The 15,811-nt window shown below is 47.5% G+C and overlaps 1 protein-coding gene across 1 annotated transcript; it reads left to right on the top strand.

Annotated features, from left to right (window-relative positions):
• The first annotated feature begins 6,207 nt into the window (after positions 1 to 6,207).
• ZNF740 (zinc finger protein 740) lies at positions 6,208 to 13,945 on the top strand. Its single transcript, XM_007448260.1, has 7 exons — positions 6,208 to 6,346; positions 7,216 to 7,532; positions 9,481 to 9,630; positions 9,993 to 10,082; positions 10,671 to 10,794; positions 11,100 to 11,218; positions 12,210 to 13,945. The coding sequence occupies exons 2-7, from the start codon at positions 7,524 to 7,526 to the stop codon at positions 12,297 to 12,299; spliced, it is 582 nt and encodes a 193-aa protein (XP_007448322.1). The 5' UTR covers positions 6,208 to 6,346; positions 7,216 to 7,523; the 3' UTR covers positions 12,300 to 13,945.
• The last annotated feature ends 1,866 nt before the right edge of the window (positions 13,946 to 15,811 follow it).

The following is a 15,811-nucleotide window of genomic DNA, read 5'->3' as shown; positions in this document are numbered from 1 at the left end:
TGCTGCTGTGCGCGGGTTTTCTCTAGTTGCAGCGAGCGGGGGCTACTCTTCATTGCAGTGTGCGGGCTTCTCACTCCTGTGGCTTCTCTTGTTGCGGAGCACGGGCTCTAGGCACACAGGCTCAGTAGTTGTGGCATGCGGACTCTAGAGCACAGGCTCAGTAGTTGTGGTGCACGGACTTATTGCTCCGCGGCATATGAGATCTTCCCAGACCAGGCCTCGAACCCGTGTCCCCTGCACTGGCAGGTGGATTCTTAACCCTTACAAGCATTAAAAAAAAGAAACAAAAAACAGCTTTATTGAGATACGATTCACAAACCACAAAACTCACCCTTTTAAAGTGTACAATTCAGTGGTTTTTAGTATATTCACAAAGTTGTGCATCGATCACACTGTCCAGAACATTTTAATCATCCCCAAAAGAAACCCCATAACTGTTAGCAGTCACTCCCCATGCACTTTTTTTAAAAACTGGAAAAGATGGAAAAAGTCTTCAAAATATTAACTGTGGTTATTTCTCAGTATTGGGGTTATAGATGATTTTCATTTTCTTATTTACACACTTCTATATTTTTATAATTTTATATGATAATTCCATTGACTTATGTAATTAAAATAAATATTATTTTTAAGCAACATAAAATTAAGGAGGAATGAAGGGGCAACAAGAATTCCAAACTATACAAATTGCCAGGCTCATAAAAAGAAACGAAACTGAGCTATTTCTAATGAGGTGGATAGACCTAGAGTCTGTCATACAGAGTGAAGTAAGTCAGAAAGAGAAAGACAAATACCGTATGCTAACACATATATATGGAATTTAAGAAAAATAAATGTCATGAAGAACCTAGGGGTAAGACAGGAATAAAGACACAGACCTACTAGAGAATGGACTTGAGGATATGGGGAGGGGGAAGGGTAAGCTGTGACAAAGAGAGAGAGGCATGGACATATACACACTACCAAACGTAAGGTAGATAGCTAGTGGGAAGCAGCCGCATGGCACAGGGAGATCAGCTAGGTGCTTTGTGACCGCCTGGAGGGGTGGGATAGGGAGGGTGGGAGGGAGGGAGACACAAGAGGGAAGAGATATGGGAACATATGTATACGTATAGCTGATTCACTTTGTTATAAAGCAGAAACTAACACACCATTGTAAAGCAATTATACTCCAATAAAGATGTAAAAAAAAAAACAACAAATTGCCAGGCTCAAGGAATGACCCCATAACGCCATGTGGTTTCCCAACTCTCCTCAATCAACTCTCATCTAAAAGGTCTACCAGGTGACAAAGGTAGCCACATACTGCTCATTTCTACTATGCAGCCTAACTGGCTCTCAGAGAGAGGAACAAGTTCGGGTAGTTCAACAAACACTGACTATCTAATGCCTGGCACTGCCCCAGGTGCTGGGTCTGCCTTGTCTGCTCCAGCTAACAGGCCAGGAGGGAAGCCAGCACATAAAATAAAGGCTTGCTCCTCACTAAAGAAAGGGAGGGCCGCTTAACTCTGCTCAATTGGCCCAGGGCAGCCTTCAAACAGAAAACATTCCGGCTGTCCTTAAGGCAATAGAGATCTGGTACAGGAAAAGACTAATCGGTAATCATTACAATACTACCTGAAAAAGAGACGGGGTGGGCCTGAGGGGACAGTGTACCAAAGAAGGTGGGGAAGGTCGCCCAGGAGGACGCCTGCCTGAGGGCAAAGGGATTAGGGCAGTTGCTTCTTAAAGCACTTTCAGCCAGGCTTATTGTTAGACAGTGAAAACACTGACCTCCTAGCTGTCTACCTATTAACAAACCCCACCGACTCAACACCCACGTTAACAGTGGCTCCAATTCTTATGTGTACAGTGTTTTCCCCTCTTCTAGACTGTGAACTCCTGGGAAGAGAGGACTAAGTCTTATCCTTCTTTAAGTAAAGCACCAAATACGAAATAGGCATTCAGAAAAATGTCAGTTTTCATCTTTCCCACTCTCCTCTCCTTTCCCCCAAGGTCTTCCACAAACTTGAATGAACTATTTCCAGGTACTGAAAAATGATGCTGCACTACAGTTACATTGATATGCATAAACCAAAAATCAGTATTAAAGATAACTTAGAAGATTTGCAAAGGGTTTTTTTTTCTTTGTAAAGCCTTCTCACCTATGATCTCCTTTGAGCCTCACAGTAGTGCTAGAAATTTGCCTGAAAAAGTATTTATTCACCCTCATTTTCAAGTCAAGGGCTCTTGAGACAAAAAAAGTGAGATTAATTTGTCCAAAATTACAAAGGTGTCATGGGAGGAAGCCTAGATCACTGATTTTCTGGCATCTAGGCTAGTACCTCTCCCATTACATTATTGGTCCCTTTTAAGTCTGGCATTTCTCACTACTCACCACACACACAAATAAACTGCAGGGACTTCCCTGGTGGCGCGGTGGTTAAGAATCCGCCTGCCAATGCAGGGTACACGGGTTCGAGCCCTGGTCCGGGAAGAACCCACATGCCGCGGTGCAACTAAGCCCATGCGCCACAACTACTGAGCCTGTGCTCTACAGCCCACAAGCCACAACTACTGAGCCTGCGTGCTGCAACTACTGAAGCCCGCACTCCTAGAGCCCGTGCTCCACAAGAGAAGCCATCACAATGAGAAGCCCGCGTACAACATCAAAGAACAGCCCCCACTGACCACAACTAGAGAAAGCCCCCGTGCAGCAACGAAGGCCCAACGCAGCCAAAAAATAATTAATTTAAAAATAAATAAATAAAATAAAAATTAAAAAAAATAAACTGCAGCTGAGATAAAGATAAAACTGAAAACATACAACCATAAAAATACCAGAAGGAAGTACAGGGAAATATTTCTATAATCTTGAGGTAGCATACCACAAAAACCCAAAAGCCGCAGGCAGATCTGACTACATAAAACTTTTAAAATTCTGTGCAAAGAAAGGCACTATTAAAGTGGTTAGGGACTTCCCTGGTGCTCCAATAGCTAAGACTCTGCGCTCCCAATGCAGGGAGCTGCGTTTCAATCCCTGGTCAGGGAACTAGATCTTGCATGCCACAACTAAAGATCCCGCACGCGGCAACAAAGATCCCACGTGCCACAACTATGACCCAATGCAGCTACATAAATAAATATTTTTTAAATAAAGTGGTTAAAGATGATTTATGGCTTTATTTCCCCTCCCCCACCATTATTTTACCTACTCATTGCTTGCCAAAAACGGTTTTTGCTTTCCTTGCAATTTTTCCTTTCCATGCAGATTTAAAAGTCAGCTTAAGTTCCATGCAAAGTCCTGTTTTAATAAAAATTTAACCTAAAGTAAAAACTGTGTCTCTGCAATATTAAGTCTTCCTATTCACAGACATGGTAAAACTCTCCATCTAATCAAGCCTTTTGGGAATTCTCTGGCAGTCCAATGGTCAGGACTCAGTGCTTTCACTGCCTTGGCCCAGGTTCGATCCCCGGTCGGGGAACTAAGATCCCACAAGCCGCGTGGTGCAGCCAAAAAGAATAATCAGCCCTTTTTTTCTTCCACTAAAATAATCTGATTTTCTTAATGCATAATTTGCAATTTCCTGTTAAATTTACATCTATAATGTAACATTTTTATTGTGAATGAGACCTTTCTATGACATTTTTATGGTTGATTATTGTTCTCATATCTTATTTATATAATTTTTGTTTGTTAATCGTATATCTGGTGATGCTGCTGAACTCACTGGTTTTAGTATCTTGTCAACTGATTCTCTTTGTGGATGGATATATCATGTGAAAATAATGAGTATAAAAATATGAAAATAATAATGACTTTTGAGTGGCCAGTAGCTTTAATAGAATATTAGTTTTGATTGTAAACATTCTTGTCTTGTTCCTATTTTCACAGGAATGTTTCAAATATTTTCCCATAAAGCATAACTTTCACTCTAAAAAAAGTTCAAAGATAAATGAAAAACTAAGAGAAAATATTTTAAAAGCATATGACAAATGAAAAGTTAATATAACACAGAGATTACTACCAATCAATATGAAATAGACAAATGATCTTTTTTTCCTTAACAGGCAAAAGATGTGAACAGGCAGTTTACGAAAACAATTAAAATGGTCAAAAAGCAACAAGAGAGGCTTCCCTGGTGGTGCAGTGGTTGAGAGTCTGCCTGCCAATGCAGGGGACACGGGTTCGTGCCCCAGTCCGGGAAGATCCCACATGCCGGCGGAGCGGCTGGGCCCGTGAGCCATGGCCGCTGAGCCTGTGCGTCCGGAGCCTGTGCTCCGCAACGGGAGAGGCCACAACAGTGAGAGGCCCGCGTATCGCAAAAAAAAAAAAAAAGCAACAAGAGATGCTCAACTTCACTATTAACGACATGCAACTTAAAATAATGAAATTACTATTTTTCACCTATCAAGTTGGCAACTGTACAAAAATTCATAGCATCCAGTATTGCCAAGGTTGTAGGAAATGGGGACATTCACACATGGCTCTGAGTGTGTAAATTGTTACAAACTTCTGAAATTCAATTTCACAGAATCTATTAAAATTTAAAATGCACATATCCTACCTACGAATCTATCAAGAAAAACAAAAAGATAACTATACTTATACAAAAAAGCTATAAGTAACCTAAATGTTCATCAGGATGGGTCTAGACAAATTAAAATAGTTGGAATACTATGCAACAATTTTTAAAATGTGAAATGACTTAGAAAATGTCTAAAATACACTTTTGTGGTCCATTGTAGGTGCTCAAAAATATGTTTTGGATGAAATAACAAATTTATGAACATAGAAAAAAGCCTGGATGTATATACACCAAACTTGTAAAGTGACTACCTTCAGGAGCATGGAATAGTAAATGGCAAAATATTCTTTTTTTTTTTTTTTTGTGGTACGCGGGCCTCTCACTGCTGTGGCCTCTCCCGTTGCCGAGCACAGGCTCCGGACGCGCAGGCTCAGCGGCCATGGCTCACGGGCCCAGCCGCTCCGCGGCATGTGGGATCATCCCCGCCCGGGGCACGAACCCGCGTCCCCTGCATCGGCAGGCGGACTCTCAACCACTGCACCACCAGGGAAGCCCATGCCTTTTAATTCTTTTGTGCCGTGTGGACTTATTAAAATAAGCACGAGCTAATTTTTTTTAATTAAGGATTTATTTCTGATGATCTCGCTCCATTTTATCTGTTCTATGATGATCTTAAGAGCACAATGATTTGCTGTCAATTACTCAAAAAATGGAGCACTCAGGGAAATTAAATCTGTGTACAAAAAGTGGCTGGCAATTCTTCTTTCATAAATATTTTTTTTTCTTTTGGCATCTCCGTTAATTCTCCTAAACTCACAATCTGACACACCTAAATAGAATAGACATTTCCTTCCATCAAGTGCACTAAGTGCATAGCCCATCTTTAGCAGAACCCCTCCCTAAAGCTGGGAATAGAATTTAAAGAAAGGCTCAAGTTTTCCTAATGTAGCCGATCCCACGGGCCACCCCGCATAGCTAAGTCTCCAAAGAGATTACATTCTCCTACTGAGGGGAGTCCTATGGCTTTTTCCAGGCGAGGAGGCCAATGTTAGATTGTGGACGGTCTGGAATAAAGGCGAAAGCGATATAAGGAAATCAGAGGCTTCGGGGTGCGCAGACCATGCCAGGGCATCCGTTCTCAGATTGGAGTCGAGTGTACTCGGCAGGAGCGTGCAAAAAAGTTAACTCCCCTCCCAGGTGACGCGGCGGCCCTCAGAATCTGCAGATCTGGGCCTGATGGAAAGGTCGGGTAAAGATGACCTCGACCGAATTACATGAAAAAGCCTGGTACGAAGTATTCTGGCTTTTTTTGGGGCTCCATGCTCAGAAGCGACAGGGAGAACATCTGGGAGGAAGGGAGAGTGATGGCGGTTCTTCAAGGAGTCCTAACCAGCTCACCTAGCAAAACCGCTCAACGAACACTCAGCACACCAACACTTCAGGGCCCTCGTTCCTTCCCTGAATCAAGATGGCCGCCGGGGCGCGCCCCTACAACGACGCAAGCGCCGTACCTCCGATCCTCCCTCTTCCCGTCCTTCCGCGCGCAGGCACCGCCCACTCGCCAGCTGCACTCCCTCGGTGAGCCCTCAGCCTCACCCCCTTTCTGTCTGCCCCCGCCCGTCCAGGGTCGCGAGCCCGGAAGTGGATAATGCTGCTCAGGGGGGAGAGGACGGGGGGGGAAGGGGAAGTGCTTCCGGGGAAACGGGTCCCGGGTTGGTGTTTGTAAACTTGCCTCGGTTCCGGCGGGGGCAGCGGTGGCCACGGGGTTGGCACGGCGTGCTGCGGCCTGGAGGAGGGGCCGTGCGGCTGGGGAGACAGCAGGAGGCCGCGCCTGGCAGGTAGGAGCACGCCCCAGGGAGCGCAGCGTCGTCTGGGCAGACGGCAGCGCTTCAGCAGTTCGCAGGCCGTGGGGCGCCCCGCGGGAAGGGGGAGGGGAGGGGAGGAGGGGCGCGTGGCGAAGGGAGGGCGCTCCCGGGGAGGGGTAGGGGCCGCGCGCACATCACCGACCGGCCGCGTCACCGGCTGGGCTGAGGGGGCTTGCTCGCAAGGGACGCGGGCGCGAGCACGCACCTTGCGCGCTCCTCGGCTCTCTCCGGGTGCGTGCGGCGGGCGCAGCGGCTGGCTGACTGGCTGGCTGGCTGGCTGACTGGCTGGCTGGCTGGCTGGCTGGCGCGAGGGAGGGAAGATGGGAGGGAATGCACAGAGCTGGGTTTCGCCTCCCTGCCTTCCACCTCCGCAGCGAGTTTACGTACCTTCGGGCTGACTCGGAGAATGCGCACATGTGGGCCGGCCCGGGCGCGTACTGCCGGTTCGGTTTCTGCCTGCTACCCAAGCGCCCAGCGATAGCCCCTGAGCTTTTCTCTACCCCACTTCTGGTCGCCTTAATAGAGTGCGAGCTTCGCGGGCCGGCCCACTGGACACAAAAGCCCCAGACCCAAAGGCCGCCCCCTTCTTCCAGTTCTAAGATGGCAAAGCCAAGCAGTTGGCCTGCTGCAGTTCCTCCACTAGAGGCCCCAGTTACTTTTGCTCCTGTTGGCTGCCCGGAGACCAGTTTCAACTCATGACCTAGAAAGAAAACTCTGCATGACTGATGTCTTCTTTTGGAGTTGCACAGAGAGCGCCTGGCAGAAAAAGAGTTCACCTCACTGCAGGTTGTATGGCCTGAGGATGTTGCACCTAACAGCCCCATCTCCCTTTCTGGTTTCAGGTTTCTGAAACAGATCGTGAGCTTCATCTAGAGAATTCAGCTGGAAAACCAAGACTGGAAGACTCTTTTTCTTCAGACAGTAAGCAGGAGCCAGGCAGAGACCAGGGATTCTTGGAACATCTATCTTCCTTTTGGAGGACACTAAGTTCTGTTTGAAGACAAAGGCAGTTCAGTATGGCAGCAGGACTGAAGGGACACGAAGGAGTTGTTACAGTGATTTGGTGACAGTTCTTCAAACAACAGTGTCTTAAGAAAAGGTTGATCGAGAAACTCGTGAACTTTTGGGTTGCATTAAGTGAGAAATCAGCATGGCTCAGGTAAAAAGCTCTCGAGTCCTCCTCCTTCAAGATCACTGGGAGGCGTGTTTGCAATTTCACTCTTGAATGCTGCCTTAGTCAACATATTGACCAACCCAGTGAGCGAAGCTCTGTATTAAGCGCCAGGGGGAGATCTAGAGGAAGGAAAGGAGACAGGCCACAGCCCCTGCCTTCAGGGAGCTTCCAGTCAAATGAAGGAGGTAGGCTATACTGCATCACAGGCCCTGTTGGGACATTTGCAAAGCAACATGTACTCAGTTTACACTTGGTACATTAACTGCTGAGGGGCACGAGGGAGTGAACAGTCTGGTGAATGCTTCATTTGTTTTTTTCAACGGGAATTTAGTGAGCTCCTGTTACGTGCAAGGCATTGTGCTGGGAATACAAAGATGAATAAAATTGTCCCTGTCCCCAGCAAGCTTCCAGGCTAGTTGGGTTGGGGTGAGGGGAGATGAAGAGACACTCTATTGTTTATCTTTATATTCACAACACCTTGCCTAGTGGCTGGCTAGTAGTAGAGACATAGTGAATCTGTTGATTGAAGGAATGTGCAATAATAGAGGTATGTACACTGAAGGAGAGGAATGATCCTTCTGCTTGGATGAAAAAAGTTGAAGCTGGAAGGATGCATAGGATTTTGCTAGATAAACAAGCAGAACAGGGCATTCAGACAAGGAGAACTGCATGGGCAGAGGCTTAGAGACATAGAAGGATGTGATGATGTTAGGAGTACTGCAGGTAGTTTGCTAGTTAAGGAGGAAAGGATTAAGTGGGGCATGGTTAGAGGAATATGGTGGATAGTGATAGATGGGAACGTTAGGGAAAGGGAGTTGTTTCCTGGGGAAACAAGCAGTGTGACTGAAGGGCCTTTTATGCCTTGCTGAGGAATTAGTCTTTATTCTGTAAGGAATGGGAACTCTCTGAAGAATGCTAAGCAGCAGAGTAACGTCACATCAGTGTATTTGGAAGGTAATTGTCATTGCGGTTATACAGGATGGATTGGAGAGACAGGATGATTTGATAGGCTATTGTAGTTATCTGGGTAGAAAAGCTATATGCAGGCAACCCCAGAGCTGCTCCCAGCTTCCTTCCAGGGACCCTCCCCTACCAGTCTCACCAGGATGGCAGCCTGATTACAGTATAATTGGCTTTCTTCCAGCTGCATGCATAGCTTCCTCCTTTCCATGCAGAGTAGGAGCCCTTCAGTTTCTTCTGCCTTTGTTTGCAGCCCACTTCACAGCATTGTGTTCACTCTTGCTTAAGTCATTTTTAAACTATATGTATAGCAGGGAATGTGAAAAAATATGGATATGCACACATATAAATGGTGGGCCGGGGTGGAGGAGAGAAATTGTATATTCCACTCCAAAATCCGTCCAAGTGTTTTAATTTTTATATCTGTTGTAATTGGCAACATCTAGGGGATTTAAAATCTAAAGGGAGAAATTAATCTAACTTTACTGATAAACATGTTTGTAGGACGCGATAGAATGTACATTTGGCGCCAGTGAGGTCTGCCAATCATAAGTGGGCTCTGTGAAGCTGAGTGTCATCAAGGGAGGGAGAAGGAAGTTCCCCTAGAAATCTCCCGTGTCAGTGGGTCAACAGGAGAGACCCTCATGCCCACACACACGGCTTACAAATACTTCAAAGTAATACATAGACGCATGCTTTACCCAGCACAGTGCTAATGACAGAAGTGTCAATGACATTGATTATTCACTTGGTCCGTATCTAAACGCTGACAGATGACAAAGTGAGTAGTTCCTGGTGAGGTGAGTTAGGGAGGACTCTTGAAGGAAGCAGGGTTTTGTGGTGAGGAGGGACGCTCCCTAGAGAGAAGCAGCATGTTAGTAGCTGGGTGTGAAAGGTAGTTCTTTAGAAGTTGGCAGTCTGTTTTTGCCCTGCCCTGCCAGGTGACCTGACACCTCATCTCCTTTCAACTTAGGCAAGTCTCCTGGCTTGTGAAGGCCTAGCAGGTGTGAGTTTGGTTCCCACTGCAGCCAGCAAGAAGATGATGCTGAGCCAGATTGCCAGCAAGCAGGCCGAGAATGGAGAGCGGGCAGGTAGCCCTGATATGCTGAGGTGCTCGAGTCAGGTACAGCACTTGAGTCCATTGCGGCACCTGGGGGTCGGGTGGCCCGAGCTCTCTGCCAGAAGATGCCCAGCTTTGATTCCTTAGTGCTTCTATTTAGGGAAGTGGGAAAGGGGATCCAGCTGGGGAATGAATGAATGTGGGTATTTTAGAGGATACAGAAAAGGGTACAGAAAAGGAAGGTCTTTTCTGTACAACAGCTCCTTAAAACCAGGGTACTTGGAGAGGAAATGAATGCGTACTTTCTCTAAACCTTTGGGGCAGGTGATTTACTCTCATTTATAAGTTGTCTCAAAGCAGCTTTTTGGCCTCCTGTCTTGTGTTCTGAGATGGACTATAAATTTAGATTTGATTTGTATTCAAAGAGCCACCGAAAAGACAGCGATAAGTCCCGGAGCCGCAAAGACGATGACAGCTTGGCTGAGGCCTCTCATTCAAAAAAGACTGTTAAAAAGGCAGGTAATGGGGAGTTCCCAGCGGTCCGGCGGTTAGGACTGGGCGCTCTCACTGCCGAGGGCGGTCCCTGGTCAGAGACTAAGATCCCACAAGCCATGCAGCACGGCCAAAAAAAAAAGAAAAGAAAAAGGCAGGTAATGGGGTAACCCCCAAACGGGTCCAGTTTGGGAATAGGGCAGTCCTCCTGTTTCTTCCCTCTCTGGCTCAACCCGGAGCTCTCCCTAGATGTTTTGCTCCCTCATAGCCAGTGAGTGTGTCACCCTGATTCCATCCAGAGACCACTTTGGTAATTGATCTCTGCCCTCTCTGAAACATCCTTGGTAAGGGAAGGAGGGTCAGGGCAGCATGAAATTCTGTGGCAAAGGGGCAGGCCATCTCCCCCTCAGGTCAATTCAGAGTGTTGGGTTTGATGAGGCAGATAGCTTGCCCACCCTACCTCCTTCCTTAGAAGGTCTTTTAAGGAATGTGGGAGATGACAGCATCAGAGAGGTTACTTTGTCCAGCAGTTGGAAATAGACCCAGAGCAGAATGGGGGCAAGAAGGGGGCAGAGGGATAGCCTCATGACATACCTGACTCTTGCCCCCAGGTGGTGGTAGTGGAACAAAATGGTTCTTTTCAAGTAAAGATTCCCAAAAATTTTGTTTGTGAACACTGCTTTGGAGCCTTTAGGAGCAGTTACCACCTCAAGAGGCACATCCTTATTCATACTGGTAAGTCTCTTGCTCACATTCAAAGGGGGAGAATAGTCCATAGTTCGTATTATATTTGCGTGTAGCTCTTATTGGGTTTATTTTAAGGAGTAAGTATTAGAAATACTAATAGAGAAAGAAGGTAAGTGAACGAGGCAGAGACATTGTATGTATCTAGTGTCACTGAGACCAGCAGCTTTGGGGACCCTTCCCCATTAGGTGTCTGCACGTTACTAACAGTTAAAGGTTTCTGGGAAAATACCTGGAATGAGGTCCCTGCCATGTATACCTCCTGATGTTCGCTTCTCTCTCTCCACCTGGGCCAGGTGAGAAGCCATTTGAGTGTGACATATGTGATATGCGCTTCATCCAGAAGTACCACCTGGAGCGTCACAAGCGTGTACACAGTGGGGAAAAGCCTTACCAGTGTGAACGGTGTCATCAGGTAAGCTCACGTGTCATCCATTCATGCCCACACACAAACTTTCTTCTCTAAGAACCAGGGCTTGCCGCCATTCCCTGCCTGACAAGGGGCCACCTAGCATTCCTGGCCATGTTAGAGTTAGTACCTCAGGGTGATGTATATCTCTCTGGCCTTATGCAGCTGATCATGGGTAGGGGCCATTAAAATAATTGTAATAATAATAATAGCGTTTCTTGGGTACTTACTCTGTGCTAGGCACTGTGAGAGCATATTTGACATTACTTTGTTTAACCTTCACATTAACTCCGTGAGGAAGCTGTGTTGTCCTGATTTCACCCATGGGGAAATTGAGATTTAGAGAGGTTGAGTTTCCCAAGGACACAGCAGATCCGGGACAAGAGACCAACTGAATCGAACTTCAGAGCAGATGCACTTTGGAGGAAGAGATAAAATCTCTGCCCTGGGAGGTCAATATCTGATCTGTAGAGAATGTAAGAGCCAGGACCAAAATAAGACAAGAACAAGAGTTGAGAAACGATAACAACTAACACTTTCTGGATGCTTTGCTGGGTCTCAGGCTTTGCTCCGTGCTCTTAGGTTGAATCTATAGAACACTAGAACGAAAGCTCCAGGAGGCAGAGACCTTGTCCCTCTGGTTCTCCACTCTGTCCTCAGCCCCAAGAACTGTACCTGCCTTGAGATAGATACTCAATAAATATGTCATAAATGAAGCAGCCACTCTGTGAGTAGGTACCTTTAGCCCCATTTTACAGATGAGTGTACAGATTCAGGGCTGTTAGATAACTTGCCCAAGGTCACACGGCTACTAAGCACTAGGCCAGAATTGAGACTTCAGAGCTTGTGTTCTCAACCACTGTGCACTCATGCCATCTCTGTGTGTGCCAAGGGGATGTAGAATGGGATGTGTGCCTCTCCCCTGTGGGGAAGGCAGCTCTAGCCAATAGTAACTGAGTTTCTCCTCTCAGGCACTTAACCCTCCCTTTCTTCTCAGTGTTTTTCTCGGACAGATCGATTACTCAGACACAAACGGATGTGCCAAGGGTGCCAGTCCAAGACTTCCGACGGGCAGTTTTCTCTATAGGCGCAAGGGGCCCCGGGTGGTGGGAGTGATCAGAAGATTCTACCGAAGAGCGCACCCCTCTGGTCTGATGGTCCCACCACCACCCCGTCTGTACCTGTCCCCCTCCTGGAGGAGTGGACCCAGGAGACCAGAAGAGTGCATCGGGGACAGCGGGCCCCAGAGCTTCAGCTCTGTAAATAATCTGAGACTATGAGTATCTCGGGGAAGTTCCTTCAGCATTCCTGGGTAGGGAAGCTAGTCCCTGGACCCTTGTCTGAGGTCATAGGTGGGGACTAAAGGTACAGGACCAAGACTGAAGTGTGGCTCCCGCAACCTTGGACTCCAGCTGGCAGCTGAAGTGGAAAAGATCGGGGAGAGGGATTTGTTTGTTCTGTTCTTGTTTTTGTTTATCTAGAAACAATTTCAGCAGGTGCACTGTGGAAACAGGTAATATGGAGGTATAGAGTCCTGGTCAAAGTAGGGACTGTGGCTGGTCCAGCCCTCCCCCAAAATTGAGTTTTTAGTTGCAGTTGATCCTCAATGTTCCACAGCCCTGTACCTCATCTCCTGTTTGAAGGAGAATAGGATCAGGGATGGCAGCTGAGCTTACTTTGGTGTCCTTATACACTGTAGGGACAAAAGGAAGAACAGTGACAGGAGCAGACAAGGGCTGGATCCAAGAAGAGTGGACAGGTACCTCTCATTTCCTTCGGGGAAGAGCAAGAGTTGTGGCCACGGCTGTTGTAATGGCCCATATGCCACACTGGTACCTAATGGGGTCAGCTCAAGTGCCTTCTGGAGGAAACTTGGGTGAGAGTGGCCTGTGAAGCCCCTTTCCTTTCTCTCTTTGAGCAGTTGGTCTTGGAGATAGTTTTTGGCTACCTCGCTGATATTGACTCCTAAGCCAGACAGATGTTGAGCAGGAAGTCATGGATGTCAAAGTGGGTTCTCCTTGTGCCCTCTTAGGAGCAACCCAAGACTAGCCCCAAGTTGGGTAACAGCTGCTGAAGAAACGAAAGGAATTTGGTGTCCCCTGACATGACTGTTGAGCAGTGTGAGCTCTTCTCCCTGCCCAAGTCCTATCACTGTATTCAGGTAGAGGAGATAGGGGTCTGGCCTTCAGTCCCAAAGAACAAGGTCTTGGCTTCCTTCCTGATGGCCGTCCCTACCCAACCAAGAACTGCGGGGCGTGGGGATGCTGCGGAGAAAAAACTGAGGAGGAAACCTAACATAGGTTTTACTCTTAACTGTACTCTTTGCTCCTCTCTGCTCCGACCCCACCACCCTGTCCACCCCCCAAAAAGCAATCGGGGGGGCGGGGTGTGTGTGTGTGTGTGTGTGTGTGTGTGTGTGTGTGTGGTATGTGAGTGTTTTTGTATGCTTGGAGATGGCATATTATTGAGCCAAACCCTTCTCTAGCCCTCAGCTCAGGGGAGGATGAGCATAAAGCAGCCTCTCCTGACCACCTCCCCCACCCCAACAAATCTGAAGGGTGCTTGAGGTCCCAAGAGAAGCTGAAGAACTAAACTTAGGGGACTGGAGGGCTTTGTTTTGGAGGGTTTTTTTAAGATTGATTCAACAGACTGGTGGTTAGGATGTTTCTAACCCAAACCAGGGCTTGTGAATATGAATTTTCTAAAGTGAAATAAAAACCCTCTTCCTGCTAAGGAAAGGATCCTTATGGGAGGTTCTGGGGTTTCGTTGACTCCCAGGTTGTGGCCTGCCCTGACCTGTGGGGAGGAGGGGTGAGTAATTATGGAAGAATCATGGAGACTTGACTTGGTGAACCTGACCAAGCTGTCATTGGGGATCTGAGATGGCAATCTCCAGGAAGTGATTTCATTTCCCAGAAAAATGTAGGCAGTAGCAGCAGCAGACTCCTGGCTGTTACCTATTCTGGAGGAAATGGCGAGGTGGGGGGTCTCCATACCTCTGAGGTGTGAGGATTTCAGGGAAAAAGAAAGGAGGCATGGCACCCTTTAGATCTTCCCTGACAGCATCTGAGATCCTGTGGGGGAGACGCTGAGGAATGTGTTTGCTACCTGTGCTCTTCTAGTTCTGTGCTGGCACTCCCATTTAATGTGGTCCAGAAACTAGACCGCAAGTCCTTGGACCTGCCCTTGGTCCTTGCAAGTAGGGCATCTTTCTGCATGTGAGCCAGCCCCCTCCCTGTTAGAGGGGCTCTGCTGGGGGCTGGGATTTGTCTAGGATACATTTAGAAAATTCTGTCCTTCCAAACGTGCTTTTGAAAGTGGGAGGCTTTGCTTCCTGTCACCTGCGGCTAATCTGTTTATGGTTGGGGTGAGTTGGGGTATGTGTGGAGAGAATCACACGAGTGATCTGTGCCCCTGAGTGTGCGAATATGTGTTTAGGTCCAGATGTGCCCTGGCCCTTTGCAGACCTTGGCTTCCTGCCTGGGTGGGCAGGAGAGAGGGAACTTCTAAGCAAATGTGCAAAGAGCCATACCAGAGCCACCCCTGCCGAGGACTGGGTGAGGGGAAACACAGGAGCAGGTGGTTAGCTCAGTTGTCCAGGTGCTGATGTTCTGGGGCCATGGATTTGTGAGGAGAGAGGAGCTGAGAGGCCAAAGGAGCGATTTAGCGCCCAGGGAGCCCAGGAGTCCCACTTACACCCCAGGGAAATCACAGACCAAGACCGCTGCAAAGGCTCCTGGGCCCAATGTTCCACCCCACTGCTGGGTGGGGTCTAGCACTGGAAAGCCGCCTCAGGTGTGTCTGGAGTGAAGGGAGAGGGAGGTAGGGCCGGCTCTCAGAGACCAGGACATGGGATTCAGGGACCTGGGAAAGACTAGCGCCAGTCCCTAGGTGGGCTTCTGTACCAGGCCCCACCAGCCCTGCCCTTCCCAGCACCCCAAGTCTTTTCCGTCCACACCCCCAATAGCCTCTTGTCATCACTTAGCTACTGAAAGAGTAGCGCCAGTTCCTAGGTGGGCTTCTGTACCAGGTCCCACCAGCCCTGCCCTTCCCAGCACCCCAAGTCTTTTCCGTCCACACCCCCAATAGCCTCTTGTCATCACTTAGCTACTGATTGTGCCCCCATGGCTTGACATTGGAGGGTTAAAAGAGGTGTGGAGTCCGCCACAACTTTTAACCCTCTCCCCAGATGTTCTTTGCCTCTGTGTGGCCCTGGGGCTTTTATCTTAATCCCTCCTACCCTACCTTTCCTCTCCATCCTCTTTTTTTTTTTAATATACTTATTTTGCTATTGGGGGAGGGGAATATCAAATGAACAAGATCACTTTTAAATGGTAGTTTTTATAAAATGTTATAAACTTGTATCTTTTTACCATTAAAGTGCAGTGTATGTTCCTTCGTGATATATTTAGGATATTTAAATAAAAAGCAAATGGGGCTTTTGTACATACTATCTCCTCTTTGGGAAGAATATCCTGGAGAAGCTTTTTCACTGGGGCCAAAGTAGCTTGCTTCTTTCCCACCAAGTGTAACCAACCACCCCACCAGGATATCGGTTCAGCATAAGGAAGGAAAGAAACATGCACAGCAGGACAGAAT

This window comes from Lipotes vexillifer, unplaced genomic scaffold (assembly GCF_000442215.2).
Source record: "Lipotes vexillifer unplaced genomic scaffold, Lipotes_vexillifer_v1.1 scaffold2700, whole genome shotgun sequence".
In the NCBI taxonomy this organism is placed as follows: Eukaryota; Metazoa; Chordata; class Mammalia; order Artiodactyla; family Lipotidae; genus Lipotes; species Lipotes vexillifer.
Note: the sequence above shows the minus strand (reverse complement) of the source record. Positions and strands in the feature narration are given on the sequence as shown.